Source organism: Dicentrarchus labrax, unplaced genomic scaffold (assembly GCF_905237075.1).
Source record: "Dicentrarchus labrax unplaced genomic scaffold, dlabrax2021, whole genome shotgun sequence".
Taxonomy (NCBI): Eukaryota; Metazoa; Chordata; class Actinopteri; family Moronidae; genus Dicentrarchus; species Dicentrarchus labrax.
This window is the reverse complement of record NW_026136708.1, coordinates 20,422,092-20,448,695: the sequence shown is the minus strand read 5'-3', so window position 1 is coordinate 20,448,695 and position 26,604 is coordinate 20,422,092. Positions and strand designations below refer to the sequence as shown.

General features: G+C 40.6%; 2 protein-coding genes across 2 annotated transcripts in view; both read left to right on the top strand.

Moving 5' to 3' along the window:
• Positions 1-1,225: 1,225 nt before the first annotated feature.
• LOC127367998 (uncharacterized) lies at positions 1,226-4,280 on the top strand. Its single transcript, XM_051408372.1, has 7 exons — positions 1,226-1,393; positions 1,555-1,875; positions 2,018-2,293; positions 2,449-2,604; positions 3,084-3,179; positions 3,277-3,305; positions 3,840-4,280. The coding sequence occupies exons 1-7, from the start codon at positions 1,333-1,335 to the stop codon at positions 3,900-3,902; spliced, it is 1,002 nt and encodes a 333-aa protein (XP_051264332.1). The 5' UTR covers positions 1,226-1,332; the 3' UTR covers positions 3,903-4,280.
• Positions 4,281-6,338: 2,058 nt separating this feature from the next.
• LOC127367992 (uncharacterized) overlaps positions 6,339-26,604 on the top strand; it is a 71,386-nt gene continuing 51,120 nt past the window's right edge. The window contains exons 1-8 of the mRNA XM_051408357.1: positions 6,339-6,449; positions 6,598-6,918; positions 7,061-7,336; positions 16,092-16,229; positions 16,493-16,588; positions 18,026-18,157; positions 18,423-18,518; positions 22,793-22,888. Coding sequence (XP_051264317.1) covers positions 6,344-6,449; positions 6,598-6,918; positions 7,061-7,336; positions 16,092-16,229; positions 16,493-16,588; positions 18,026-18,157; positions 18,423-18,518; positions 22,793-22,888 — 1,261 coding nt within the window. The 5' untranslated portion in view covers positions 6,339-6,343. The remainder of the gene's footprint in view (positions 6,450-6,597; positions 6,919-7,060; positions 7,337-16,091; positions 16,230-16,492; positions 16,589-18,025; positions 18,158-18,422; positions 18,519-22,792; positions 22,889-26,604) is intronic.

Sequence of the window (26,604 nt, the reverse complement as noted above, 5' to 3'; positions counted from 1 at the left end):
AATATTCATCAAACATAGGGAAGTCCTCAAAAGTGCTTTTTTTTTAATTTTTGGACACTAAAAATGCATCATGTTTATTGTTCAAGACAAAAAAGAATAGATTAGAATAGTGGTGAAAATTTGTGTGATATTTGTCCACAATAACTTTAGATTTGATTTGCATACTCATTTCAATGAAGATCATACTTTGTAAGACAGGAATTTTTAAAAAAGACATAACTCTCAAAGACAAAGAAGTTGTTTCTGCAGAAGGAAGCTTAAAGGGAAATTACAAGTCTAAAATTAAAGAGGTCAAATACAATAAGCAACTGACTGCCCACTAACCACACACCATTACGTTATCGTTTTAAAGCAATATATATATATATTCATTATATTTTCAGCTTGTGAGTCTGTGTGTGTGCAAAATGTAGTCCTGGAGACGCCTACTGTAGAAGAACTACCACAGAAGCTGTTTTGAGTACTTTTGCATGTGTTTATATGTCTGTGGACAGTTTTTTTTTTAACACAATAGCATGACAACTGTGCACTACGCAGTCACAAAACTAACTGTAAAGGTGTGTAGCTGAGATCAAAATGAAGGCAGAGTTTAAAAATTGGCTCACATGCATTTTGATCAATGCACAATTATTACCGGCTGCTGTACAAGGTCACTGTTGTAAAGCTTAATAAATACGGCACAGTGCACCTGTTTTACTAAACTAACTGTGTTCCATTGCAGCATAGCTACACGCCAATTTCGTGGCTTGGCTAGTGTGTGATCCCATTGTCCATTAAAGGCTAAAACCACCAATGCCCTGCTGCTGCTGTTAACCACATTTTAAAAAGAACACAAAAATAAGTGCAAAGCCTCAAACCAACTTCCTCTTCTTCTCAGGCGGCCATGATATCTATATATAGTTTTTGTGTTATGACGTTAGATTGTCTCAGTGAATGCAGCAACCTATCTCTTTGTCTTGTAATCAGTGACTTTGTCTTCTTTACATGCTCATCCCAGTTTCACAGGATATTTGTCAGGCTTCACATTTGAGAGATAAGACAGTTACAACAAATTCAGAGAGAAAAAAAAATTTGGTTCCTTGTAATAAGTAAAGTGTCTTATTAAAAATTCCAGAATAACTGGTCTTTGTCATTCCCTTTTTCCTTTTACCTTTTTTTTTTTTGTAAATTTTTATTTTTGGCTGCCAAAAGTCACCATAAGGAAGTGACATCAAACTAACCACAGGAAGTAGATGCAGCGTCTCTCTACTGAAGCACTACTTTATAAACTCACACAGTTATGAGCATGAGAACAAAAGATAGAAGAAGGAGAGAGAGAGACAGAGAATCACGATGGTTGAGTTCAAATGGATTCAAATGTCTTTATTTCTGATAGCGCTGCTTCACTTTACAGGTAAGAATACATATATCACATATATTAAAACTATCTTTATCAATATTGTTAAAGATACTTCATTATCTACATTTTATTTATATAAGACAAGTAATAAACAAGACACACTTAATGTTAACATTACATATATTTTTCATAATTATGTCTTATCTTTATAACAGCAGCAGCTGAAAAACTCCTCTCTGTCAGAGTTGGAGATGGCGTCACTTTGTCTTGTGATAATGTGATTGATGGTCAGCAAAGATGTGAATATACTACATGGCTGTTCAGTGCTTCAGGAAACACAGCAGCAGTATCGCTGTTTGAACTTGGACGGATCAAAAACACCGACTCTAAATCAGACAGACTGAATGTTACAGAGAACTGTTCTCTGGTTATAAAGAAGGTCACAGTCGAGGATGCTGGTCGTTACACCTGCAGACAGTTTATATCAGGACAACAACAGGGTCCAGACTCTCAGGTTGATCTATCTGTTATTACCAGTGAGTATTGACATCATAATGTTTTCAGCTCAAACTGTCTTGTTAGAACAAAATACTGAAACATTACAATAATTATAATTATAGTGATGAAGTTCATTTTACTCTTGTTGTCTTTCTCTCACAATATCTCCATCTTCACCAGTGACTGAACATAAGGACTCTGATAAGGTGACATTAAGCTGCTCTGTGTCGACATATGGACGATGTACACACACAGTGAAGTGGCTGAATGAGGGTCAAGATCTGGATAAAGATAACCAAGAAGTGAAGACATCACAGTCTCCCTGCAATGTCTCTGTGACCTTTAAGACTTCTCATTACATTTACACATCAAACTATAATTCATTGAAGTGTGCAGTGACTGATGGTAACAAAGAGCAGTTTCCCTTCAGACTTCAGCCCTCAGCTGAGAAACCAGGTGAGAATATATTGAGCTTCATAAAGTCACATCAAACTGATGTGAATAATTAACTAAAATATTTATGTTTTTATTTTATTGATTAAAGTTTTATTATTACATCACAACGCAAGTTTTGTACTGAACAGTTTTTTGAGTTGTGTTTATCTGTTCAGGTGAGGACACAATAACAACAACAACTACTACATCTCCTACAAAACGAACAACAACAATTCCAAGTACGACAAAAACAACAACAACTGAAAACAGCATAAAACCAGGAACCAACACGACACCGTCTCCAATCAATGATACTTCAACAGTACTAAAAGGTAGTGACTCAACATTTTTTTCTTTCTCTCTCATTTCATTAATTTTCAATTCAGTACACTTTATTGGCATGAGCGTATTTTAAAAGCATTAAGAAATAAGATTAAAAAGAAAAAGAAACAATTCATAGAATTAAGAAAAAAAACAAACACTTACTCTCTCTGTCTGTGGGATCTGTGGGACTTTCCCCAAATAAATATGGGATTTTCTCTATATCTTCTATGTTTCTAAATTCTGGGTGTATTTTTATAATACTGGGAAGATGTCCATTTGGTAAATTAAATTATAAGACAATTTTAAAGTGTTGACCTGATGATGGTGCTACATGAAAATTCAGGAAATCAATTATGTACAATTCATCCTGAGACATTTCACTAAAAGACCAAACTGTCAACCTGCTGGTAGTTTATTACATTTGCTACTAATTGCTATTTGTTTATTTGTACTTCAAATAGCAAATGGACATTTAATATCCTTTCAGTCTCTCCAGGTTGGTGGAGGTTCATCATTGTGTCTGTGGGTTTAACAGCACTCATAATAATTGTTGTGGCAGTCAACATTTGGACAAGAACTAAACGTGAGAACATCCACTGATGAAATAAACAGGAAGCTTTGGTAAACTTGGACTGTGAAAACTAAAGTAATTTCTTTCACTTTTCTTTCATTCTTTTCAGGGAAAAAAACACAGATGCACGAATACATGGTGAGTTTTTACAACAAAATATTTTTACACGAGCAAACCAGTATTTGCATGTTCTTCATTCATTATAAACTGTAGATACAGACAGAAGAATTAAAAAATAAAGGTACGATGATGACGTAGGTCAATTAGGTAAACATGACAATATAATGCAGTTCATTCCAACCCCAACACAAACTGCTGCCTCCACAGACATTGTGGATTAAAATCAACACCTATTTGACAGCAATGGAATAAAGTCAGGACTGAAATCAGGCTCAATGTGCCTCGACACCCCTCACTAGCACTCCCATCTCACTTTCATGTCTTAAAAATAAAAAAAGTAAACATGAATTAAAGAACTTGTGATGCAGTTGTGTGACATGCTTTGGTTTGAATTCACTAATCTTAAATCCCTTTGGACAATATTTTGACAAATTAGTCTAATGTAATGCCTATGGACGCCCTGAAGGTCAGAGAAATTGGACTGGGATAAGAAAGTGTTCAGTTTTATTGTTTCAGAGTGTGGGTTTGATTGTGTTGTGTTGTTTTTCACAGGTGGGAGATAATGAAGATGATGGTACAGTGAACTATGAAAACATCACATCATCTGATGTCTGACCAACACTTCTGCCTCCATCAGACTTCTACATCAACATCAACTCATCACCTTTTACATGAGTAGACTTTAAATAAAAGGACACAAGACCATTTTGAGAAACATAATATTTCATTTTTGTCTTTTCTTGCGTCTGCAACTGGATTTTAAATTAATTGAACTGGGAAGAGCATTTAAATTTTGTTTAACTTCCTTAAATCTGCTTCCAAACAAATCATTTAGTCCTGACTGTAACTGATCCATTTTAAATCTGCAGCTTTAGCTCAGTTTAGTGTCTGTTTAAGAAGAACTCATTTAAATTAACGTACATTGAGCATCTTTGTTAATATGTTTGTTAGAGTCCAATATGTTTTCGGTTTGTTTTTTGGATTTGAGTCTTAAAGGAGTTCTTAACAGTTTTATCTTAATTACATGTATAATTATATAATCTGCAAATAAATGTTTTACATTTAATTAATTCTACACTGTGTTGTAATTGTATTGTATTTTTTTTACTTACAGTGTATTAGCTTTCATAAAGGAAGGTGAATATTCTTTATCATAGATGGATAACTCAACAGGTCTACAGGGCACAAACACAGGGGCCCGAAGGGTCAGGGGCCTGGGTACCATAGTCTCTGCTTTAAATGACTGTTTAAATATTTTTGGACTTGACATAGACATCTACAAAGAGACTCAAAATAACCAAAAAGTAAAGCTGGGTTGAACAGTTCTGTTGTCACTGGGCACTCAAATGTGTCTAAATACAGACAGAAGTGACCTGATAATGCAGATAACTCAGGCTACGTTTTGCAGTCACATGACCTCCTGCTCTGACCTAAAATGAATGTAAATACACCAGTCGTGTCTGCGGTGAGCATATAGACTCATTGACTCATTGATCTTTGAACTAACTGATGCTTGTGCTAGTTAGAGTCTATGGCCCTGACAGTAGTCTGACTGTGTGCTGTCCTGATAAATCCATGGCGCTGTCCGTGGTGCTGAAGTAGGAGACGGCTTGTAATTGTGCCTTTTTCTTTCATTCCCACTCTTCAGTTTTGTCCTGGATCTATAATATTCTACTGTAACTACTGTACAGTATATACTACACAAACTCAATTATATACTATATTGCAGCCTATATACTCTTAAGAGTAGTGTTGCCTGCAAGATCAAAGTGACCAATAGCGACCTGTAGTCACAGAAAAACAAGAGGGTCATAGAGACACAGAGCTGTTTAAAGTATTCCTTATTTCTTTTTTATTTTATTTTATTTATTTATGATTATTCAGTAGCGTCTGTGCTGCTGAAAATAAACCCCCAGACCAACGTTAACATTGGTCCATCACCCCTCTCCTAAATGAACAAATCTGTTACTGGGAATCAAGACAATTTTGTTTATGTATTCCAAATATCATAAATCAGAGGTCCCGCCTCTCTTGTGGTCAAGTTTACCACAAGAGAGGCGGGATCTCTCTCTCAGGACAGACATGAAATAAATGTTGTGCGTACGGAATAGACCGACACAGTAAAATTACAGGATGGACAATCAGGATGATTAAGTTATCATACATTTTTTAATGATTGTGAACATATATGAAGAATATGAATCTAGGAGGATGTTGAGCCACTTGACCTGAGCCACGTGACTGTAAAGAGGACAGGCTACACAAACTAATGGCCTGAAATAACCCTCATGTGTTTCTGATGTTTATCTGGTCATCATTAGAGGGTTGAACCACCAGAGCTCTGCTGCTGTTGTTAACCACAATCTAATAAAAACATTTCCCCTGCACTTCTCAGGAAAAAACAACTGCAAAGATAGAACGAGGAACCAACAGGTGTCAGACCACTAAAACATCATCTTATCTGTGTTCTTGCAGCTGCTACAGTATCACCATATTGCACCATGGACATCAAGAGTCAAAGTCTGGTGGATGAATGACATGTGTCTGAATGTCTGTTCATGTGTGCTGTTAAACATCACCATGACTCCTGTCTGTTTGCTAATAAACACTATCTAAATAAAACAAGATGCATCATTACAAACATTTATCTTAACTAACAATCTTCACACATTAAACTTCCTCTTCTTCTTCTTCTCAGGAGGTGAAACACGTCATTGTCACAAATACACTGTGGGCATGGACACAGTGTGAACTTGAGACTCAGTATGAGTCTTAATATAGTTTGTTTGTTACAGCGTTAGATTGGCTCAGTGAATGGAAAAAAAATATTTGGTTACCTTGTAATAAGTAAAGTGTCTTATTAACACTTATTCCAGTTTAACTGGATCTTTGTCAGGCTGCTGTGACCTCTGACCTTTGACATCTTTACTTATGTGAACATTTAATTTTTGGCTGCCAAAAGTCACTATAAGGAAGTGACATCATACTAACCACAGGAAGTAGATGGAGCGTCTCTCTACTGAAGCACTACTTTATAAACTCACACAGTTATGAGCATGAGAACAAGAGATAGAAGAAGGAGAGAGAGACAGAGAATCACGATGGTTGAGTTCAAATGGATTCAAATGTCTTTATTTCTTATAGCGCTGCTTCACTTTACAGGTAAGAATACATATATCACATATATAAATAGCTATATCGATATTATAAAAGAAACTTTATTACCTTAATTTTTTAAATAAACAAAGAAATAATCGTTACACTAGCTATGAACATAACAGACATTATTTTTTTTCTCTCTCTTTAACAGCAGCAGCTGAAAAACTCCTCTCTGTCAGAGTTGGAGATGACGTCACTTTGCCTTGTGATAATGTGATTGATGGTCAGCAAAGATGTGAATATACTACATGGCTGTTCAGTGCTTCAGGAAACACAGCAGCAGTAGCGCTGTTTGAACATGGACAGATCAAAAACACCAACTCTAAATCAGACAGACAGAGTGTTACAGAGAACTGTTCTCTGGTTATAAAGAAGGTCACAGTCGAGGATGTTGGTCGTTACACCTGCAGACAGTTTATATCAGGACAACAACAAGGTCCAGACTCTCAGGTTGATCTGTCTGTTATTACCAGTGAGTATTTACATCATAATGTTTTCAGCTCAAACTGTCTTGTTAGAACAAAATACTGAAACATTACAATAATTATGATTATAGTGATGAAGTTCATTTTACTCTTGTTGTCTTTCTCTCACAATATCTCCATCTTCACCAGTGACTGAACATAAGGACTCTGATAAGGTGACATTAAGCTGCTCTGTGTCGACATATGGACGATGTACACACACAGTGAAGTGGCTGTATGAGGGTCAAGATCTGGATAAAGATAACCAAGTAGTGAAGACATCACAGTCTCCCTGCAATGTCTCTGTGACCTTTAAGACTTCTCATTACATTGACACATCAAACTATAACTCATTGAAGTGTGCAGTGACTGATGGTAACAAAGAGCAGCAGACCTTCAGACTTCAGCCCTCAGCTGAGAAACCAGGTGAGAATATGTTGAGCTCTTTAAAGTTATTTCAAACTGTTAATAATTAACTCAAATATTTGGTTTTATTTTATCGATTTGAAGTTTTAATATTATATCACAACACAAGTTTTGTGCTGAACAGTTTGTTGAGTTGTGTTCATTTGTTCTAAGGGGTATTGCACAAAAGTAGGATAAAGAGATCCAGGATAATTGAGCAAGCGCGGCTTGACTTAGCCTGCTCAGCGCATCCTGGCTTAATTGGTTGCACGTCTGCCGAGCCAGGATTAAAAGGTGCGGCTATGTTAAGCCAGGTGTAGATAGTCGGGCAGTGGCGTGCACAGACTTTTTGAAGGGCAGGGGCGGAAAGAAAAAAAAGGGCACATATAACGCGTCCTCACCACTGTAGAGGGCACTTTAGACACGTTTTATATGTCATACAAATGGCACATTATAGAGCCTTAAAACAGACTAACTAGACAGACTACAGGTTAGTTTGCTGTTAGGATCAGCATCCACGAGAACTTTGTGGATTTCAACGTTGGACTGTGAACAACACACAGCGATGTGGATGTATGAAGGAAATAAATCCCTAGGGGGTCTGGGGGTCTTCCCCAAGAACACTTTCAATTAAGTAGATGCCATTTCCTGTATTCTAGTGCATTTTAACACCATATTAGCACCAGATAATCCAAACTGGTTCTGGGAGATATAGTTCTGGCTCAATATAGATCAACAAAGGGTCCAACATAAAAGTCATTGCAACAGTAATGTGTCATAGAGAATCAGACAGTGTGCACTCCTGAATGCTGGGTTTTCAACAGCAACAAAAGAAACTGAATTAAAATAAAACAATATCAAAGCTTAAGCCATAGCTGTTGAAAAGGTGTGAGACACATTTACTGCTCCGTGGAATAAACTGGGGCTCATTCATGTCTCTAAAATTAGCTAGCCTAAATGTATCTAGCCTTCACAAAATTCCGGAAATCTGCTTTGCACAGATGACTGCATTATCTATTTTTATTGCAAAGTGTATCCTAATATACACTAAAGCTACATTCACAGTTTATAATGCTCACCCAGCTCTGTTCTACTGAGCTGATCATCACACTGGTCTCTCTCTCAACTAGCTGCTAGCATTAGCCCACTAACAAGACTTTCTGCCCTTAACTTGCAAGCTGAAGTTTAAAAGGCATTTTCAAGAAAGCATTTTTAAAAATTATCCCAGATGCTTAGCCCGGCAGGGGAGTCAACCTAAACCTGGCGGAAACCCTGATATGCAATGCTAACCCAACTTTTAACTTTACTGGCTAGCTTTGAAAAGCTATTCCCACAAGACGTAGTGAGGTAGCTCCTCCTTAAACATGCAAGAGGCATCTACCTAATAATAGAACTTAGAAGAGGGCAGTTGAGTGTTTTTTCCACCCAAGAGGGTAATTTAGTGTTTTTTGCCTCCCAATAGGACACTTTAGAATGCATTTTGGCTCCAAGAGGGCACTTGAGGGCAGTTTAGCACACGTTTTGGCTCCCAAGAGGGCACTTGAGGCAGTTTAGCACACGTTTGGCTCCCAAGAGGGCACTTGAGGGCAGTTTAGCACACGGTTTGGCTCCCAAGAGGGCACTTTAGGGCAGTTTGGCACCCAATAGGCCCCGTAAGGGCAGTTTGGCACGCGGTTTGGCTCCCAAGAGGGCCTTCAGGGCACTTTAGCACCGTTTTGGCTCCCAAGAGGGCACGTAAGGGCAGTTTAGCACGCGGTTTGGCTCCCAAGAGGGCACTTTAACACCGTTTTGGCTCCCAAGAGGACACTTGAGGGCAGTTTAGCACGCGGTTTGGCTCCCAAGAGGGCACTTTAGCACCATTTTGGCTCGCAAGAGGGCACTTGAGGGCAGTTTAGCACACGTTTTGGCTCGCAAGAGGGCACTTGAGGGCAGTTTAGCACAAGTTTTGGCTCCCAAGAGGGCACTTGAGGCAGTTTAGCACACGTTTGACTCCCAAGAGGGCACTTGAGGGCAGTTTATCACACGTTTTGGCTCCCAAGAGGGCACTTGAGGCAGTTTAGCACACGTTTGGCTCCCAAGAGGGCACTTGAGGGCAGTTTAGCACACGTTTTGGCTCACAAGAGGGCACTTGAGGGCAGTTTAGCACACGTTTTGGATCCCAAAAGGACACTTGAGGGCAGTTTAGCACACGTTTTGGCTCCCAAGAGAGCACTTGAGGCAGTTTAGCACACATTTGGCTCCCAAGAGGACACTTTAGCACCGTTTTGGCTCCCAAGAGGGCACTTGAGGGCAGTTTAGCACGCGTTATGGCTCCCAAGAGAGCACTTTAACAACGTTTTGGCTCCCAACAGGGCACTTGAGGGCAGTTTAGTACACGTTTTGGCTCCCAACAGGGCACTTGAGGGCAGTTTAGTACACGTTTTGGCTCCCAACAGGGCACTTGAGGCAGTTTAGCACACGTTTGGCTCCCAAGAGGGCACTTTAGCACCGTTTTGGCTCGCAAGAGGGCACTTGAGGGCAGTTTAGCACATGTTTTGGCTCCCAAGACGGCACTTGAGGGCAGTTTAGCACGCGTTTTTGCTCCCAAGAGGGCACTTTAACACTGTTTTGGCTCCCAAGAGGGCACTTGAGGGTAGTTTAGCACACGTTTTGGCTCGCAAGAGAGCACTTGAGGGCAGTTTAGCACACGTTTTGGATCCCAAAAGGACACTTGAGGGCAGTTTAGCAAACGTTTGGCTCCCAAGAGGGCACTTGAGGCAGTTTAGCACACGTTTGGCTCCCAAGAGGACTTTAGCACTTTGAGGGCACTTGAGGGCAGTTTAGCACACTTTTGTTTGCTCCCAAGAGGGCACTTGAGGGCAGTTTAGCACACGGTTTGGCTCCCAAGAGGGCACTTTAGCACCGTTTTGGCTCCCAAGAGGGCACTTGAGGGCAGTTTAGCACACGTTTTGGATCCCAAAAGGACACTTGAGGGCAGTATGGCACACGTTTTGGCTCCCAAGAGAGCACTTGAGGGCAGTTTAGCACACGTTTTGGCTCCCAAGAGGGCACTTGAGGGAGGTTTAGCACACGTTTGGCTCCCAAGAGGGCAGTTTAGCACCGTTTTGGCTCCCAAGAGGGCACTTGAGGCAGTTTAGCACACGTTTGGCTCCCAAGAGGGCACTTTAACACCGTTTTGGCTCCCAAGAGGACACTTGAGGGCAGTTTAGCACGCGGTTTGGCTCCCAAGAGGGCACTTTAGCACCATTTTGGCTCGCAAGAGGGCACTTGAGGGCAGTTCAGCACACGTTTGGCTCCCAACAAGGCCAAGGGGCACTTTAGCACACGTTTTGGCTCGCAAGAGGGCACTTGAGGGCAGTTCAGCACACGTTTTGGCTCCCAAGAGGGCACTTGAGGCAGTTTAGCACACGTTTGGCTCCCAAGAGGGCACTTGAGGGCAGTTTAGCACACGTTTTGGCTCCCAAGAGGGCACTTGAGGGCAGTTTAGCACACGTTTTGGCTCCCAAGAGGGCACTTGAGGGCAGTTTAGCACACGTTTTGGCTCCCAAGAGGCACTAGGCAAAGGGCACTTGAGGGCAGTTTAGCACACGTTTTGGCTCCCAAGAGGGCACTTGAGGGCAGTTTAGCACACGTTTTGGCTCCCAAGAGGGCACTTTAGCACCGTTTTGGCTCCCAAGAGGGCACTTGAGGGCAGTTTAGCACACGTTTTGTCTCGCAAGAGGGCACTTGAGGGCAGTTTAGCACACGTTTGGCTCCCAAGAGGGCACTTGAGGGCAGTTTAGCACACGTTTTGGCTCCCAAGAGGGCACTTGAGGGCAGTTTAGCACACGTTTTGGCTCCCAAGAGGGCACTTGAGGGCAGTTTAGCACACGTTTTGGCTCCCAAGAGGGCACTTGAGGGCAGTTTAGCACACGTTTTGGCTCCCAAGAGGGCACTTTAGCACCGTTTTGGCTCCCAAGAGAGCACTTGAGGGCAGTTTAGCACACGTTTTGGCTCGCAAGAGGGCACTTGAGGACAGTTTAGCACAAGTTTTGGCTCCCAAGAGGGCACTTGAGGGCAGTTTAGCACACGTTTGGCTCCCAAGAGGGCACTTGAGGGCAGTTTATCACACGTTTTGGCTCCCAAGAGGCACTTGAGGCAGTTTAGCACACGTTTGGCTCCCAAGAGGGCACTTGAGGGCAGTTTAGCACACATTTTGGCTCCCAAGAGGGCACTTTAGCACCGTTTTGGCATCCAAGAGGGCACTTGAGGGCAGTTTAGCACGCCATTAGGCTCCCAAGAGGGCACTTTGGCACCGTTTTGGCTCCCAAGAGGGCACTTGAGGGCAGTTTAGCACATGTTTTGGCTCCCAAAAGGACACTTGAGGGCAGTTTAGCACGCGTTTTGGCTCCCAAGAGGGCACTTGAGGGAGGTTTAGCACACGTTTGGCTCCCAAGAGGGCACTTTAGGCACTTAGCACGTTTTGGCTCCCAAGAGGGCACTTGAGGCAGTTTAGCACACGTTTGGCTCCCAAGAGGGCACTTTAGCACCGTTTTGGCTCCCAAGAGGGCACTTGAGGGCAGTTTAGCACGCGGTTTGGCTCCCAAGAGGGCACTTTAGCACCGTTTTGGCTCCCAAGAGGGCACTTCAGGGCAGTTTAGCACCGTTTTGGCTCCCAAGAGGCCACTTAAGGGCAGTTTAGCACGCGGTTTGGCTCCCAAGAGGGCACTTTAACACCGTTTTGGCTCCCAAGAGGACACTTGAGGGCAGTTTAGCACGCGGTTTGGCTCCCAAGAGGGCACTTTAGCACCATTTTGGCTCGCAAGAGGGCACTTGAGGGCAGTTCAGCACACGTTTTGGCTCCCAAGAGGGCACTTGAGGCAGTTTAGTACACGTTTTGGCTCCCAACAGGGCACTTGAGGCAGTTTAGCACACGTTTGGCTCCCAAGAGGGCACTTTAGCACCGTTTTGGCTCGCAAGAGGGCACTTGAGGGCAGTTCAGCACACGTTTTGGCTCCCAAGAGGGCACTTGAGGCAGTTTAGCACACGTTTGGCTCCCAAGAGGGCACTTGAGGGCAGTTTAGCACACGTTTTGGCTCCCAAAAGGACACTTGAGGGAAGTTTAGCACGCGTTTTGGCTCCCAAGAGGGCACTTGAGGGAGGTTTAGCACACGTTTGGCTCCCAAGAGGGCACTTGAGGGAGGTTTAGCACACGTTTGGCTCCCAAGAGGGCACTTTAGCACCGTTTTGGCTCCCAAGAGGGCACTTGAGGCAGTTTAGCACACGTTTGGCTCCCAAGAGGGCACTTTAGCACCGTTTTGGCTCCCAAGAGGGCACTTGAGGGCAGTTTAGCACGCGGTTTGGCTCCCAAGAGGGTACTTCAACACCGTTTTGGCTCCCAAGAGGGCACTTCAGGGCAGTTTAGCACCGTTTTGGCTCCCAAGAGGCCACTTAAGGGCAGTTTAGCACGCGGTTTGGCTCCCAAGAGGGCACTTTAACACCGTTTTGGCTCCCAAGAGGACACTTGAGGGCAGTTTAGCACGCGGTTTGGCTCCCAAGAGGGCACTTTGGCACCATTTTGGCTCGCAAGAGGGCACTTGAGGGCAGTTCAGCACACGTTTTGGCTCCCAAGAGGGCACTTGAGGCAGTTTAGTACACGTTTTGGCTCCCAACAGGGCACTTGAGGCAGTTTAGCACACGTTTGGCTCCCAAGAGGGCACTTTGGCACCGTTTTGGCTCGCAAGAGGGCACTTGAGGGCAGTTCAGCAAACGTTTGGCTCCCAAGAGGGCACTTGAGGGCAGTTTAGCACACGTTTTGGCTCCCAAGAGGGCACTTGAGGCAGTTTAGCACAGGTTTGGCTCCCAAGAGGGCACTTGAGGGCAGTTTAGCACACGTTTTGGCTCCCAAGAGGGCACTTGAGGGCAGTTTAGCACGCGGTTTGGCTGCCAAGAGGGCACTTTAGCACCGTTTTGGCTCCCATGAGGGCACTTTAGCACACGTTTTGGCTCCCAAGAGGGCACTTAAGGGCAGTTTAGCACGCGATTTGGCTCCCAAGAGGGCACTTTAGCACGCGTTTTGGCTCCCAAGAGGGCACTTGAGGGCAGTTTAGCATGCGTTTTGGCTCCCAAAAGGCCACTTGAGGGCAGTTTAGCACACGTTTTGGCTCCCAAGAGGGCACTTGAGGGCAGTTTAGCACGCGTTTTGGCTCCCAAGAGGGCACTTTAGCACCATTTTGGCTCCCAAGAGGGCACTTTAGCATGCGTTTTGGCTCGCAAGAGGGCACTTGAGGGCAGTTTAGCACACGTTTTGGCTCCCGAGAGGGCACTTTAGCACGCGTTTTTCAACAATTGGGCCATGAGGGCAGTCCTTTAATTGTAGCCTAATTATGACAGTTCCAGTGGAGCACTGTTTCGATCGCGGGGTCTATTTCAGTATGCCGTGAACACGCACTTATCCCGACTACAGTGGCGTGCACAGTCGCCCCCCCTAGTGGCCCAATTGTTGAAAAACGCGTGCTAAAGTGCCCTCTTGGGAGCCAAAACGTGTGCTAAACTGCCCTCAAGTGCCAAGGGGGGGACCTCCCCCTACCCCCCCTTGTGCACTGCCACTGTAGTCGGGATAAGTGCGTGTTCACGGCATACTGAAATAGACCCCGCGATCACTCACAGAATCACCGATGGGAACATGGATAAGAGTCGCGCTTCATATTTCACGGGCCGCTGAAAAACAGCTCCTGATGGAGTTCTATGAAGAGGTGAAAGATATCATAAGAAAAAAAGGCAATACCAATGCCATAATTAAAGAAAGAGAGAAAGCCTGGCAGACAATAGCAGACTGGCTTAATGCTTAAGTAGTCCAAAACTGTACAATGAATAAACAGTGCTCCACTGGAACTGTCATAATTAGGCTACAATTAAAGGACTAAAGGAGTTACTTTAAGTCCACTAATCAACTGTTGTACACTTTGCTTTAAATGTGGCAAGTCCAGGTGCATGTTACTCAGGAAATGTAAAGTATGATTAAGTGCAAACAATTATCCACAATGTGTGTAATTTAATCTATTTTTTATCTATTTTATCTTTCTATCCTTCATAAAGAACAAACGTGTCTGACCATAAAAGGACCTGGCAGCAAGTTAAAGTTAAATACAAGAACATTTTGCAGGCTGGAAAGTGACTATAAAGTAGATAACAGTGAACAAATGAGGTGAATAGATTAGGTGTCTGCTGACTTGTTGAATGTCTGTATGATGGTAGCAGTTAAAAAAAAGCCCATAGAACTGGCACAGGGGGCGGCCCACCAAGCCAGGATATGTACGGAAAATGGTTCCTTTATTGAGGTTCTCTGCATCCCCAACAGAATAAAGGAAGCTCCCACTTGCAAAACATCTCAATGTAACACAGACCATCTGTGGTACAGTGAGAACATGGCTTCCTGCCGTCTGGTGCTGTATTTTTGGACCCAGCAGCCTACATAAATATCTTCATAAATAGTCCATCACCTGAGAATCTGTATCTCTCAATGAGGTAGTCATCTCCAACGGCCAATGGGTCTGACCTGTCCCGGAAGACTCTTTCATGACTAAATGCTCGTCTGAGGATTAGGTCTTCCTCATCCAGTACATCCTTCAAGAAAGGGCAAGCCATTATGAAGAGGGAACAGGTGTGAATAATATATATATATATATATATATATATATATATTATGGCGTGCCGCTTAGGAAATTAATCTTTGAATATATGGAATCAAGCTTTGAATATATGGAATGAAGCTTGGATATACTGATAAAAATGTGAGAATACTGAATGAAATTCAAAACCTAGTTGTATCCTTTTCATCAAAGTGATGAAAAGCCTTCTGAATTAGCTGGTTTTACAAAATGGCATCAGTTGAAATATTACAATGCTTTCTTGAACTGGAAAACTTTTTTGCTTTTTCTGTCAGGATTTTGCCTGAGGCCTGTTGTAGTCGGCCTGCCACAATTAAAAAGAACTTCTTCGTCAGGAGAACGGTATTGGGCACGGGTACTATGGGAAGGATTTTGGCCCGTACAAGCACTTGCCAATGAGTTAATAATGTCCTCATTGCTCAGTATTGCTGCCACAAGGTTCCTGACTGACTCATTCTCACTTCTACAAGATGGCAGCAGTGCCTTGATGACCAGTCAAGTTTCATTCCATATATTCAAAGATTCATTCTATATATTCAAAGATTAATTTCCTAAACGACATGCCATAATATATATACTATATTGCCCTTGTCACAGATTTCATTGAAAACACCTTTGCAACTTCATCAGCTGTGTTTTGTAATCTCAATTACTGCAATAAAACACATATTTATGCGGTTTGACAAGCAGTCTTCATTAGCATAGCAATATAACACTTGTCCTGAGTAATAATACTACCACTTGAATCAATATAAAAAGACTGTTGCAATTACAAACAGCCAACAGATTTAAATGAAATAAGAAATGACAATATATATGTAATATTTTAATGCAGGATAACTAAAATGATGCAACATACTTAGAAAGACCATGGACATGCTGTAAAACAATTAATTAATTCCTCACAGGATTGACGGTGGAAATACAGGTGAATCACTAGGATTAATCTTAGCCTGGCTGTTAGTCTGGTCTGCAGCAGGCTAGCTGCAGAGAATAAATCACCATAGTAACTTGGCCGGGATAAGTTTAACCTGCTTTCATGCAACCGACTTGAGGCTAAATTAAGCCAGGATAGCCAACATATCCCGGCTTAATCCCTTATCTTGGTTTTGTGCAATACCCCTCAGGTGAGGAGACAATAACAACAACAACAACAACAACAACAACAACAACAACAACAGAACTAACAACAACTGAAAACAGCATAGAACCAGGAACCAAAACGACAGTGTCTTCAATCAATGATACTTCAACACAACTAAAAGGTAGTGACCCAACATTCTCTCTCTCTCTCTCTCTCTCTCTCTCTCTCTCTCTCTCTCTCTCTCTCTCTCTCCTCGTTAAGATGTAAAAACATCACAGTCTCTCAGTTTCACCTCAGTGAATTTTCCGACTTCTCATTTATTTATACATCAAACTACAAATTACTGAAGTGTGAATTGAATTATGGTGGATTTAAAGCTTTAATATTACATCACAAGACAAGTTTTGTACTGAACAGTTTGTTGAGTTGTGTTCATCTGTTCAGGTGAGGACACAATAACAACAACAACTGAAAACAGCATACTAACGGGTACCCACACGACAGCGTCTACAATCAATGATACTTCAACAGAATTAAAAGGTATTAACTCAATTGCAAAACATCTCAATGTAACACAGACCATCTGTGGTACAGTGAGAACATGGCTTCCTGCCGTCTGGTGCTGTATTTTTGGACCCAGCAGCCTACATAAATATCTTCATAAATAGTCCATCACCTGAGAATCTGTATCTCTCAATGAGGTAGTCATCTCCAACGGCCAATGGGTCTGACCTGTCCCGGAAGACTCTTTCATGACTAAATGCTCGTCTGAGGATTAGGTCTTCCTCATCCAGTACATCCTTCAAGAAAGGGCAAGCCATTATGAAGAGGGAACAGGTGTGAATAATATATATATATATATATATATATATATATATATATATTATGGCGTGCCGCTTAGGAAATTAATCTTTGAATATATGGAATCAAGCTTTGAATATATGGAATGAAGCTTGGATATACTGATAAAAATGTGAGAATACTGAATGAAATTCAAAACCTAGTTGTATCCTTTTCATCAAAGTGATGAAAAGCCTTCTGAATTAGCTGGTTTTACAAAATGGCATCAGTTGAAATATTACAATGCTTTCTTGAACTGGAAAACTTTTTTGCTTTTTCTGTCAGGATTTTGCCTGAGGCCTGTTGTAGTCGGCCTGCCACAATTAAAAAGAACTTCTTCGTCAGGAGAACGGTATTGGGCACGGGTACTATGGGAAGGATTTTGGCCCGTACAAGCACTTGCCAATGAGTTAATAATGTCCTCATTGCTCAGTATTGCTGCCACAAGGTTCCTGACTGACTCATTCTCACTTCTACAAGATGGCAGCAGTGCCTTGATGACCAGTCAAGTTTCATTCCATATATTCAAAGATTCATTCTATATATTCAAAGATTAATTTCCTAAACGACATGCCATAATATATATACTATATTGCCCTTGTCACAGATTTCATTGAAAACACCTTTGCAACTTCATCAGCTGTGTTTTGTAATCTCAATTACTGCAATAAAACACATATTTATGCGGTTTGACAAGCAGTCTTCATTAGCATAGCAATATAACACTTGTCCTGAGTAATAATACTACCACTTGAATCAATATAAAAAGACTGTTGCAATTACAAACAGCCAACAGATTTAAATGAAATAAGAAATGACAATATATATGTAATATTTTAATGCAGGATAACTAAAATGATGCAACATACTTAGAAAGACCATGGACATGCTGTAAAACAATTAATTAATTGCTCACAGGATTGACGGTGGAAATACAGGTGAATCACTAGGATTAATCTTAGCCTGGCTGTTAGTCTGGTCTGCAGCAGGCTAGCTGCAGAGAATAAATCACTATAGTAACTTGGCCGGGATAAGTTTAACCTGCTTTCATGCAACCGACTTGAGGCTAAATTAAGCCAGGATAACCAACATATCCCGGCTTAATCCCTTATCTTGGTTTTGTGCAATACCCCTCAGGTGAGGAGACAATAACAACAACAACAACAACAACAACAACAACAACAGAACTAACAACAACTGAAAACAGCATAAAATCAGGAACCAAAACGACAGTGTCTTCAATCAATGATACTTCAACACAACTAAAAGGTAGTGACCCAACATTCTCTCTCTCTCTCTCTCTCTCTCTCTCTCTCTCTCTCTCTCTCTCTCTCTCTCTCTCTTTGTTAAGATGTAAAAACATCACAGTCTCTCAGTTTCACCTCAGTGAATTTTCCGACTTCTCATTTATTTATACATCAAACTACAAATTACTGAAGTGTGAATTGAATTATGGTGGATTTAAAGCTTTAATATTACATCACAAGACAAGTTTTGTACTGAACAGTTTGTTGAGTTGTGTTCATCTGTTCAGGTGAGGACACAATAACAACAACAACTGAAAACAGCATACTAACGGGTACCCACACGACAGCGTCTACAATCAATGATACTTCAACAGAATTAAAAGGTATTAACTCAATTGCAAAACATCTCAATGTAACACAGACCATTTGTGGTACAGTGAGAACATGGCTTCCTGCCGTCTGGTGCTGTATTTTTGGACCCAGCAGCCTACATAAATATCTTAGTCCATCACCTGAGAATCTGTATCTCTCAATGAGATAGTCATCTCCAACAGCCAATGGGTCTGACCTGTCCCGGAAGACTCTTTCATGACTAAATGCTCGTCTGAGGATTAGGGCTTCCTCATCCAGTACATCCTTCAAGAAAGGGCAAGCCATTATGAAGAGGGAACAGGTGTGAATAATATATATATATATTTATATATATATATATATATTATGGCGTGCCGTTTAGGAAATTAATCTTTGTATATATGGAATGAAGCTTTGAATATATGGAATGAAGCTTGGATATACTGATAAAAATTTGAGAATACTGAATGAAATTCAAAACCTAGTTGTATCCTTTTCATCAAAGTGATGAAAAGCATTCTGAATTAGCTGGTTTTACAAAATGGCATCAGTTGAAATATTACAATACTTTCTTGAACTGGAAAACTTTTTTGCTTTTTCTGTCAGGATTTTGCCTGAGGCCTGTTGTAGTCGGCCTGCCACGATAAAAAGGGAGTGAACTTCTTCATCAGGAGAACGGTATTGGGCACGGGTACTATGGGAAGGATTTTGGCCCGTACAAGCACTTGCCAATGAGTTCATAATGTCCTCATTGCTCAGTATTGCTGCCACAAGGTTCCTGACTGACTCATTCTCACTTCTACAAGATGACAGCAGTGCCTTGATGACCAGTCAAGTTTCATTCCATATATTCAAAGATTCATTCCATATATTCAAAGATTCATTCCATATATTCAAAGATTCATTCTATATATTCAAAGATTAATTTCCTAAACGACATGCCATAATATATATACTATATTGCCCTTGTCACAGATTTCATTGAAAACACCTTTGCAACTTCATCAGCTGTGTTTTGTAATCTCAATTACTGCAATAAAACACATATTTATGCAATTTGACAAGCAGTCTTCATTAGCATAGTAATATAACACTTGCCCTGAGTAATAATACTACTACTTGAATCAATATAAAAAGACTGTTGCAATTACAAACAGCCAACAGATTTAAATGAAATGAGAAATGACAATATATATGTAATATTTTAATGCAGGATAATTAAAATGATGTAACATACTTAGAAAGACCATGGACATGCTGTAAAACACATTAATTCCTCACAGGACTGACGGTGGAAATACAGGTGAATCACTAGGATTAAGAGAATAAATCACCATAGTAACTTGGCCGGGATAAATTTAATCTGCTTTCATGCAACCGACTTGAGGCTAAATTAAGCCAGGATAACCAACATATCCCGGCTTAATCCCTTATCTTGGTTTTGTGCAATACCCCTCAGGTGAGGAGACAATAACAACAACAACAACAACAACAACAACAACAACAACAAGAACCAACAACAACTGAAAACAGCATAAAACCAGGAACCAAAACGACAGTGTCTTCAATCAATGATACTTCAACACAACTAAAAGGTAGTGACCCAACATTCTCTCTCTCTCTCTCTCTCTCTCTCTCTCTCTCTCTCTCTCTCCGTCTCTCTCTCTCTCGTTGTCTTTCTCTCACAATCTCTCCATCTTCACCAGTGGCTGAACAAAAGGACACTGATAAGGTGACATTAGCCTGCTCTGTGTTGACATATGAACGATGTACACACACAGTGAAGTGGCTGTTTAAGGGTTAAGATGTAAAAACATCACAGTCTCTCAGTTTTACCTCAGTGAATTTTCCGACTTCTCATTTATTTATACATCAAACTACAAATTATTGAAGTGTGAATTGAATTACGGTGGATTTAAAGCTTTAATATTACATCACAAGACAAGTTTTGTACTGAACAGTTTGTTGAGTTTTGTTCATCTGTTCAGAGGGGTATTGCACAAAACCAGGATAAGGGATAAAGCCGGGATATGTTGGTTATCCTGGCTTAATTTAGCCTCAAGTCGGTTGCATGAAAGCAGCTCAAACTTAACCCGGCTAAGTTACTATGGTGATTTATTCTCTGCAGTTAGCCTGCTCCAGACCAGGCTAACAGCCAGGCTAAGATTAATCCAGGTGATTCACCTGTATTTCCACCGTCAATCCTGTGAGGAATTAATGTGTTTTACTGCATGTCCATGGTCTTTCTAAGTATGTTGCATCATTTTAATTATCCTGCATTAAAATATTACATATATATTACATTTCTTATTTCATTTAAATCTGTTGGCTGTTTGTAATTGCAACAGTCTTTTTATATTGATTCAAGTGGTAGTATTATTACTCAGGACAAGTGTTATATTAATATGCTAATGAAGACTGCTTGTCAAATTGCATAAATATTTGTTTATTGCAGTAATTGAGATTACAAAACACAGCTGATGAAGTTGCAAAGGTGTTTTCAATGAAATCTGTGACAAGGGCAAAATAGTATATATATTATGGCATACTGTTTAGGAAAATAATCTTTGAATATATAGAATGAAACTTTGAATATATTGAATGAAACTTGACTGGTCATCAAGGCACTGCTGCCATCTTGTAGAAGTGAGAATGAGTCAGTCAGGAACCTTGTGGCAGCAATACTGAGCAATGAGGACATTATTAACTCATTGACAAGTGCTTGTACGGGCCAAAATCCTTCCCATAGTACCCGTGCCCAATACCGTTATCCTGACGAAGAAGTTCACTCCCTTTTTAATGGTGGCAGACCGACTACAACAGGCCTCAGGCTAAATCCTGACAGAAAAAGCAAAAAAGTTTTCCAGTTTAAGAAAGTATTGTAATATTTCAACTGATGCCATTTTGTAAAACCAGCTGATTCAGAAGGCTATCACTTTGATGAAAAGGATACAACTAGGTTTTCAATTTCATTCAGTATTCTCATATTTTTATCAGTATATCCAAGCTTCATTCCATATATCCAAAGATTCATTTCCTAAACGGCATGCCATAATATATATATATATATATATATATATATATATATATATATATATATATATATTATTCACAGCTGTTCCCTCTTCATAATGGCTTGCCCTTTCTTGGAGGATGTGCTGGATGAGGGAGCCCTAATCCTCAGACGAGCATTTAGTCATGAAAGAGTCTTCTGGGACAGGTCAGACCCATTGGCCGTTGGAGAGGACTATCTCATTGAGAGATACAGATTCTCAGGTGATGGACTAAGATATTTATGTAGGCTGCTGGGTCCAAAAATACAGCACCAGACGACAAGAAGCCATGTTCTCACTGTACCACAGATGGTCTGTGTTACAGTGAGATGTTTTGCAAGTGGGAGCTTCCTTTATTCTGTTGGGGATGCAGAGAACCTCAATAAAGGAACCATTGGCAGCACATATCCTGGCTTGGTGGGCCGCCCCCTGTGCCAGTTCTATGGGCTTTTTTTTTAACTGCTACAATCATACAGACATTCAACATGTCAGCAGATACCTAATCTATTCACCTCATTTGTTCTCTGTTATCTACTTTAAAGTCACTTACCAGCCTGCAAAATGTTCTTGTATTTAACTTTAACTTGCTGCCAGGTCCTTTTATGGCCAGACAAGTTTGTTCTTTATGAAGGATAGAAAGATAAAATAGATAAAAATAGATTAAATGACACACATTGTGGATAATTGTTTGCACTTAATCATACTCTACATTTAAGTAACATGCACCTCTACTTTCCACATTTAAAGCAAAGTGTACAACAGTTGATTAGTGGACTTAAAGTAACTCCTTTAGTCCTTTAATTGTAGCCTAATTATGACAGTTTATAGTGGAGCACCGTTTATTCATTGTACAGTTTTGGACTACTTAAGCATTAAGCCGGTCCGCTATTGTCTGCCAGGCTTTCTCTCTTTCTTTAATTATGGCATTGGTATTGGCTTTTTTTCTTATATCTTTCACCTCTTCATAGAACTCCATCAGGAGCTGTTGTTCAGCGGCCGTGAAATATGAAGCGCGACTCTTATCCATGTTCCCATCGGTGATTCTGTGAGCGATCGCGAGGTCTATTTCAGTATGCCGTGAACACGCACTTATCCCGACTATCTACACCTGGCTTAACATAGCCGCACCTTTTAATCCTGGCTCGGCAAACGTGCAACCAATTAAGCCAGGATGCGCCGAGCAGGCTAAGTCAAGCCGCGCTTGCTCAATTATCCTGTATTTCTTTATCCTACTTTTGTGCAATACCCCTCAGGTGAGGACAGAATAACAACAACAACTGAAAACAGCATACCAACGGGTACCCACACGACAGCGTCTACAATCAATGATACTTCAACAGAATTAAAAGGTATTAACTCAACCCATTTTTTATTTGTTTCTACAATCTCTTTCTTTGTGCATGCTGGGAGTTTGGTGGTGGACAGTGTTTGGCTGAGAGTTATTTTAAGCATATCTTCTATTTCTCTACTGTATTTACCATATGATTCTTTTATAGTTCTTTTTTGGTTACTAGTGTAGGTTGGTGTGTGTCTCTGAATGGCGTCTGCACTACCAGCATTTTGGTAGTGCAGTACAAACTCATTTTTATTCAGATGTTTTGAGGTTAGAGGTCAAGGGACCCCTTTGAAAATCCGGATTCCAGTTTTTCCATCGTCATACAGTTATTTATGGTCCAGAGTTGCTCGGGTGCTAGGGTGGTTGGTAACAACGGATGCGTTAGGTCATGTAGTTTTCATATGATATGAAGGGTATGATCTTCACTCTAGTTTTAAAACAGAGCCTGCTACAGCTTCTGAAAGACAGTGTGGAGTGGAAGAGGTAAGGATAATAGGGTGGCCATTTAGATTGCAGGGGTGGCCAGTGGCACCCCAAGGCCCCCCTCTGGAAACTTCCCTGTTCAGGAGAGAGTATTACAGATGCTGGATATTTTCTTGTGTGAATGCAACATGGGGAAGGACATTACATGGTCTATGCCAGCACAAGCAGCAGGAAATGCTTTGAGTGTAGGGATCTGGGGCCCAGACACTGATGACTCAGCTGTCCTGATTGTCACAGCAGACGAAAGAAAAGGAGCAGAGAAAGTTAGCAACAAAGTGGAGAGAGCAGCAGGAAAGGGCCAGCAGCTAAATCTGCCAATAGTCAGGCTGCTGAGGCAAAGGTAAGAGGAAGAGAGTTGTGTTGTAGAGAGTGCAAGAGGAAATGCTGTAGGCCTACGACACTGACTGGCTCAGGGTTGGAGTTTGACCACTAAATTCACAGTTAGAAAAGACAAAAAAAATCAGAAAAATGTTTAGATACTGCGAGCTGATGTAGTGGATGAGCTATTTAGACACTGTAATGTAATTACTCTCTCTTCTCTTTTGAAGTGTAAAGTATGAATGTCAGAGCGACACTCTGCTCTGGGTGAAGATATTCTCTAGTTCAGTCAGTCCAACAGTGTTCCCCGTTTTCAACTATAGTCTGTTAAAATCTTCTTTTTATTTGAATTGGATCAACTACCAAAGTACTGTGTAAATAACTGAGGAAGGCAAATATTTAGGAAAAGGAAAATGATAATAATAAGAAGACAGTAAAGTGGAAACATGATGATGTAGTTCTTTGAAACACAAAATAATTAATAACAAATTAGACGCTATCTTCTTAGTTACAGAATGATCAACAAAGCAAAAAGCTGCAGCTGAAGATGTGTTTAATGTTATTCTTCTCTTTCCAGTTTGGTGGCAGTGGTTCATCATTGTGTTTGTGAGTCTAGCAGCACTCTTAATAATCATTGTTGCTGTCATCAGATGGAAGAGAACTAAAGGTGAGAGCAACCACAGATTAAACTTTTATGAACAAGAAGTTTTGATGAACCAGGTTTTTCTTTGTGGAAACTAAAGTCGACTCTCTTTTGTCTCTTCAGGACAAAAATCACAGACGGATAAAAACAATGTGAGTTTTATGGTTGAGGAATCAAATGTTTATACAGTTATGACGGAGTTGAATCAGCTCCTCTCTGACAGTGTAATCAAAATCTAGACAGCCCAATGCAGCCCACATGTTACTGAGCAGCCATGATGTTGTCTTCTCTGTGTAGGCTGATCCTGAAGATGGTGTTCCCTACGCTTCCATCAGCTTCACCAAGAAGACCAAAAGTAAAGGCCGGGTAAGCTGTCTGTTTGGTTATAGTAAGGATGGTTGTAGTGGCCATTTAACCAAAATCCAATCAAACTTAAATCAATTGGACCACTGCTGCACTTTTTTTTCAGGAAAATGGGAAGACATTGAAATAAATATAGATGATATAGGTGATATTAATACCCATGAATTTAAATATTATTATTTTATAATTATCATTATTATTATTATTTAAATAAACCAAATTGTTAATATGAAAACAGTCACTTTTTCTAGCCCTAAAGCTGTTCAGATTCTTTTTCTTGTTATTAACCAAGTAAATCGTATTTTTTGGAGGCCACAACATGTTTCGAAACTCATGAAATGCGGCATACATGTCAGTCGTGGGGAAAGTGTTGCATCTTTTAAGGGTTTTGCGCATGGGTGTGGGAAAATGGCTTCATAGAGTCCATCAGAAAACTTCAACAAAACAGCCCCACTGTCCCGTTTCACTGAAATCTATGAAAATTGTATGTATGTTGTATAAAGGGAACATTTCTAGATGTACAAAAAAGCCTCTTTGATCCATACCCCAAACCCAGTAAAAATCTTGAGTTTTCATCAAATCTATTGAAAATCGATGTTTTTGTCAAGACACATATACCAAACACATACATGTGAATATTCCGTCATAGTCATAGCGCCACCTACTGAAAACAGGAAACGCTGTGTTTGTGGCGTGACGTTGACAGTTTTCTGACAGTTATGTAAAGAAGCAGATCATCAGTGTATGCGGAAACCTTATGCTCAGTATCCCATCTCCTGACCCCAGAGAACAAGGTACTAGCCTGAAGTGCAATAGACAAGGGTTCAAATAAGCAGGGAAAGGGGACATCCCTGGCGAGACCCACGTGATAGAGGGAAGGACGCTGAATGACTACTGATGGTTAAAACACATGCCTCGGGAGATGTATAAAGCAAATGTCTCTAGGAACATTTTTTATCTCCAAATCCAAATTGTCTCATTTGGATTTGAGACATAGCTCCACTTTCCTGTGTAAAGCTTTTTCAGCATCAAGGAAGGCTACTACTTGCATTATTTGTGTGTATTTTGTTTGTTTAATTGTTTGTTTTGTTTAATTTATGTGTTGTGCTGTTTGTTTATTGTTTTCTAGGTTCGGGGTAAACATGATGATGATGATGATGATGATGATGATGATGATGAAGCAGTGACCTACACCACCATGAAAGCTTCCTCTTCTTCTGCTGGAGCCCCTGCTGATCCCAACAACCTCTACGCCGTCAACAAACCAAAGAAATAAGAGACCACAGTATAGTTACAGCTCATATCATTATCCTTTTTGTTGAGAAGGGGGTGCAGTAGGTTTATTAGTAGCAGTATGTGAAAAGCAAAAGTAATAATCATTAGTGGGAGAAGTATTTAGATCCTTTACTTAAGTGCTTAAGTAAAAATTCTGCATTCAAAACCATTGTTAAAATAATTGTTATCTGTAAAAGTATTGGAAGTAAAAGTACTCATTATGCAGTGTTTTACTATTATATAAGATGTTTTGGATTAATATTACTGCTACATCAATGTGTATGTTGCATTTAACTGTTGTACATGTTTAAGGTTGAGCTCATCTTTATTACTTCATATACTGTTGTGTAGTTTCATCTACAGCAATGCATCATATTCTGTGAAATCATCATATGTTTGTTGTGTTGCTGTCCTTTGAGAACCATGTATCTCAGCTCAGAAAAACAGCCCTGTTTTTAGCGTTGTGACGATGTATTTTCCAGCTAAGGTTTTTAAATAGTACATTTAGATTAAGATGTAGAAGTATAAAGTGTCATGAATGGAACCTGGAATTTGTACTTTAGTACAGTACTTGAGCAAATGAACTTTGTAATAACACATTATATGACTGCTTGAAATGTAAATGAACATAATTCTGCTACATTTTG

Coding starts and splice junctions, on each gene's coding strand:
- LOC127367998 (XM_051408372.1), top strand. CDS start 1,333: ATGGTTGAGTTCAAATGGATTCAAATGTCTTTATTTCTGATAGCGCTG. Junction 2,605..3,083: donor TACTTCAACAGTACTAAAAG/GTAGTGACTCAA, acceptor ATATCCTTTCAG/TCTCTCCAGGTTGGTGGAGG. Junction 3,306..3,839: donor CACAGATGCACGAATACATG/GTGAGTTTTTAC, acceptor TGTTTTTCACAG/GTGGGAGATAATGAAGATGA.